General features: G+C 50.2%; 1 protein-coding gene across 1 annotated transcript in view; it reads right to left on the reverse strand.

Moving 5' to 3' along the window:
• Window positions 1–4,139, reverse strand: part of DCTN1 (dynactin subunit 1) — a 133,549-nt gene that overhangs the window by 2,889 nt on the left and 126,521 nt on the right. The window contains exons 27-28 of the mRNA XM_018568514.1: window positions 3,523–3,689; window positions 1,668–1,682 (exon numbers count right to left, since the gene is read on the reverse strand). Coding sequence (XP_018424016.1) covers window positions 1,668–1,682; window positions 3,523–3,689 — 182 coding nt within the window. The remainder of the gene's footprint in view (window positions 1–1,667; window positions 1,683–3,522; window positions 3,690–4,139) is intronic.

The following is a 4,139-nucleotide window of genomic DNA, read 5'->3' on the forward strand; positions in this document are numbered from 1 at the left end:
CCCCCGTGTGTATGATACTGGCCTGGTGACATCCTGGAATCTGTGTCCTTAGCAAACTACTGAAGTCATCAATAACCTTAAAGTCTATGTCCAGCCCAAACATTATTTTTTGTTTGGAAGGCGTGGGGAAGGATCAGAACATCTGGGTTTTTACTGCCCTCAGTGGCTCCCTTAGGTCCCCCTCACTTAATGTTTTGTGACAACAGACTCACAGACAACAATATGGTCAGAACATGTATATCGGGAGGCTCTCAACATAAACAGGGGCCTCTTAAAGGGCAAGCCCACTTTTCCAAGTGAATTTGAGGAAAATGGAATTACGCCCTCCAATCTGGCCCCCTCTCCCCCCTCTGCTATAGTTACCTTTCCGTGAACGCTCCTTCCCCCTCCACCGATACACTATCCATACCCCCTACTGCCGTGTAGCGCTGCCCTGGGTAATGCCACTTTCCCAAATTCACTTGGGAAAGTGATCTTACCCTTTAACTAGGGGACCCGAAGTTTAAAATCCATGTGTAAAAGTAGCGCCAGACCAAAGATCTAAGGCCTCATTCACACTGTAATCGGCTGGCACGTCGTACAGCTCTGTGCTGCGTGCACGGCCGTATCGGGCAGCCCCCGGGAAGGACAGGTGCTGCGTGCAGGGCCATATCGGGCAGCTCCCGGGAAGGACAGGTGCTGCGTGCAGGGCCATATCGGGCAGCTCCCGGGAAGGACAGGTGCTGCGTGCAGGGCCATATCGGGCAGCTCCCGGGAAGGACAGGTGCTGCGTGTGATTAGTACGCAGCCCCCGCCCTTCTCTATGGGACTAGGCGGCCGTACGCCCCCCTACGCTCACCTCAAGTGCAGGTCCGTAGGGGTTCGTGTTTCCTTGCAAGGAACGCAGACAGGATCCATCCCGTCAGCGTACGAGTAAATTGCCAGAATACCCCAACGGAGCTTGCAGCTGATTGGCTGCCAATAATTTTCCAACCTGCTCCTCCAACCAGCTGATCGAGGGATGCCAGGCAGAAAGGTGCCGACAGGGGCACCGACTGTGCGAATTCACACCGTGTATAGTCTACATTGGAGTCCAACATTTCTGATCAGTGCTTGCACATAACAAGAAAACATAATATAGTCGATGCGTTTCGGGGGCACCAACAACTCCCTTCGTCAGGCCTACTGTAGAAACCAGATAACCCAAACGGAAATAGTTGGAACAATTATTAAAAGTTGCAAAATATACCAAAATATAATCTGAAAAGAATCGTTAAAATCAGACTCATATCACGCATTCTGATGAAGGGGGAGTGCTGGTGCACCCCGAAATGCGTCAACTATTTAATGTTTTCTTGACTTTTTACACAACCAACATACAGCAGACGGGAGTTCTAGCCTTCCCCTACTCTACTAAAAAAAAAGAATCACTTTGACTTATGTTACGGTCAGATATTTTTCCTCACTTCCTGTCTAGTACAACCAACAGGAAGTGAGAGGAATCTTTCTAAGAGAGCCCAGGTAGCAGTAAAATGTAATAGAACAAAGTTCTGGCTGGACATACACTATAAAAAAGTGAAATATTAAAACTGACCTTTTATAAATGTGCCAAAAACGTTTAACAATGTGGAAGTGACATGGGTGGGTGCATGCTGCATACAGAAGAGTGCAGGGTGCTGGTACTATACCTCTCTGCTCCTCCTCTGTTAGAGCACGGGGCGGGAAGACACATATTAGAGGAGAATTCAGAGAAGAAAACAGCAGACAAGTCAGGATTGGCTCACAGAAGAATGTTTCAGGCCCGTCATATCATTGTCATCATCCATTGCATCATTGTCATCATCCATTGCATCATTGTCATCATCCATTGCATAAAGCAAGAGAACAGATATCGCTATACTCCGGACTGGACCGGAGGCTTCTGCTTCTTATGTGCAGTTCTTATGTGCAGTTATGAGTTCTTTCTACATTACTCTGATAGGAGGAGAGCCCGGTCATGTGATGTAGGCTCCTCCTTTCCCAGGCAACTTAACATTTTTGAATCAATGGGAACAAATGGACTTCCGTGCCCCGAGACCAGCAAAGTACAATTGTAAAGCACATCGGTGGGTGCTGGTGGCGGGTGCTTATAAATCACAACATTTCACTGCTTTATAAATGTGCAAAACGGTTTTAGTTTGGAAACAACAGCACCTTAGAAGTCATTTCATAAATGTGTATAAATGTATCTCAGGAAAGTATACACAAGGCAAATTAAAGTGCAACTATAGGTCATGTTATAACAGCAGCCATTTACACTGTCAAGGGACTGGTAAAGACAGTCTATGGTCTATGTAAAACCTTCAGCTCTCTTTCCGATTATAATTTTTGACTTTTCATTGCCACAGACTGTCATTTACAGAAACAGAGCTGGCGGTGGGGGCAGGACTATCCCGACGAGCTGGCGGTGGGGCAGGGCTCCCCTGAAGAGATGGGTGCAGGACTATCCCGAAGAGCTGGAGGTGGGGGCAGGACTATCCCGAAGAGATGGAGGTGGGGGCAGGACTATCCCGAAGAGCTGGAGGTGGGGGCAGGACTATCCCGAAGAGATGGAGGTGGGGGCAGGACTATCCCGAAGAGCTGGAGGTGGGGGCAGGACTATCCCGAAGAGATGGAGGTGGGGGCAGGACTATCCCGAAGAGCTGGAGGTGGGGGCAGGACTATCCCGAAGAGATGGAGGTGGGGGCAGGACTATCCCGAAGAGCTGGAGGTGGGGGCAGGACTATCCCGAAGAGCTGGAGGTGGGGGCAGGACTATCCCAAGAGCTGGGCGACAGGGGCAGGACTATCCCGAAGAGCTGGGCGACAGGGGCAGGACTATCCCGAAGAGCTGGCGGTGGGCAGAAGTATCCTGAAGAGCTGGCGACGGGGGCAGGACAGGATGTCTTGCTGTAGTCCTTGCGGACAGAGCTAATATACAGATGACAACACTGACATTTCTTAAGAAGCAGCCTAGCGTTGTCACCCATACAGCATAGAGCTCTGGCAGGAGCAACAGGTATTTAGTGGGATTTGGGGTAACATTTTATGATATCTCAATTTCTAGTTTCTGCCTATAGTAGTGGAAGGAATTCTCTATGGTAAGAATGGGTACACCACCATGTACAATGACATCAATAATGGAATTTAGAACAGACTGGAGTGTCCTCTATCTGTGGGGGAGAAAGGACATCATATAAGGTCATGGAACTGAGTGACTGGCAGGGGGGTCAGGAAGGACATTTTCTATCCTGTGTGTCAAAGCTTGCCGGTTTGGGGGAAGTCGGCTGAACCATAGAGGTTTCACTATGTATATGTCAGCAAGCACGCAGAACGGACAGCAGTTTTGGGGGGCATTGACCTGTCATATGGACGGTCCATGGAGAGAGAGAGCCAGGACTCTGATCACACGGTACACTGACTGGCCGTGTTATCAGAGCAGGCTGAAACAATCAATAAATGCTAATCAATCATTCTGTCAGAGCACACATCATTATCCTAATACACCCTTAGACTGTCCGCTCACCTCCAGCGATGCCAGATACAATAGATGCCACACCGGATGCCGGGGCTCCACGGAGGCCCTCTATAGTGCGTTTCGATTGGTTGTTCAATCTCTGCCTAAGCTCGGCCTTTTCTGCCTCCAGCTGGTCGATATCGGCCTGCAAAGCGTCCATGGTCTCTTCGAATTCCCTGCAAAACCACGAGACAAACTTATGAATAGCAGAAACAACAATCTGTGAGGTACAAACTATAAAATGCACACACAAAATCTCAGGTAGAGGCTGTCCTTGCCTCCAAGGGGGACATGTGATGTGCCGAGCAGCGCTGAGGGGGGAATGAAGAAGAGCTCTGCCGTCAAGGCTCCTTCATTTCCCCTCCTCAACGCTGCTCGGCATCCCACATCAGCTAGCATCACCGCTTAGCTTCTACCACCTCTCCCCGCTCCTGTGGTGACACACCTCGCACCAAGGCTCAGCGTGCCAGCCGGCCCGTCATTCGCCTCACCCGGACTACAAGCACCGCGGTGTGTAATAAGTCCCTTCTATCGGGGCGCAGCATCAGCCTGACCCCCCCCCCCCCCCCACCCCCCCAACATTCTCTGACAGCTCTCCCCCACCATCCACACTACATTCTCTGACA

Source organism: Nanorana parkeri, unplaced genomic scaffold, assembly GCF_000935625.1.
Source record: "Nanorana parkeri isolate BGI_ZX_2015 unplaced genomic scaffold, ASM93562v1 scaffold1200, whole genome shotgun sequence".
In the NCBI taxonomy this organism is placed as follows: Eukaryota; Metazoa; Chordata; class Amphibia; order Anura; family Dicroglossidae; genus Nanorana; species Nanorana parkeri.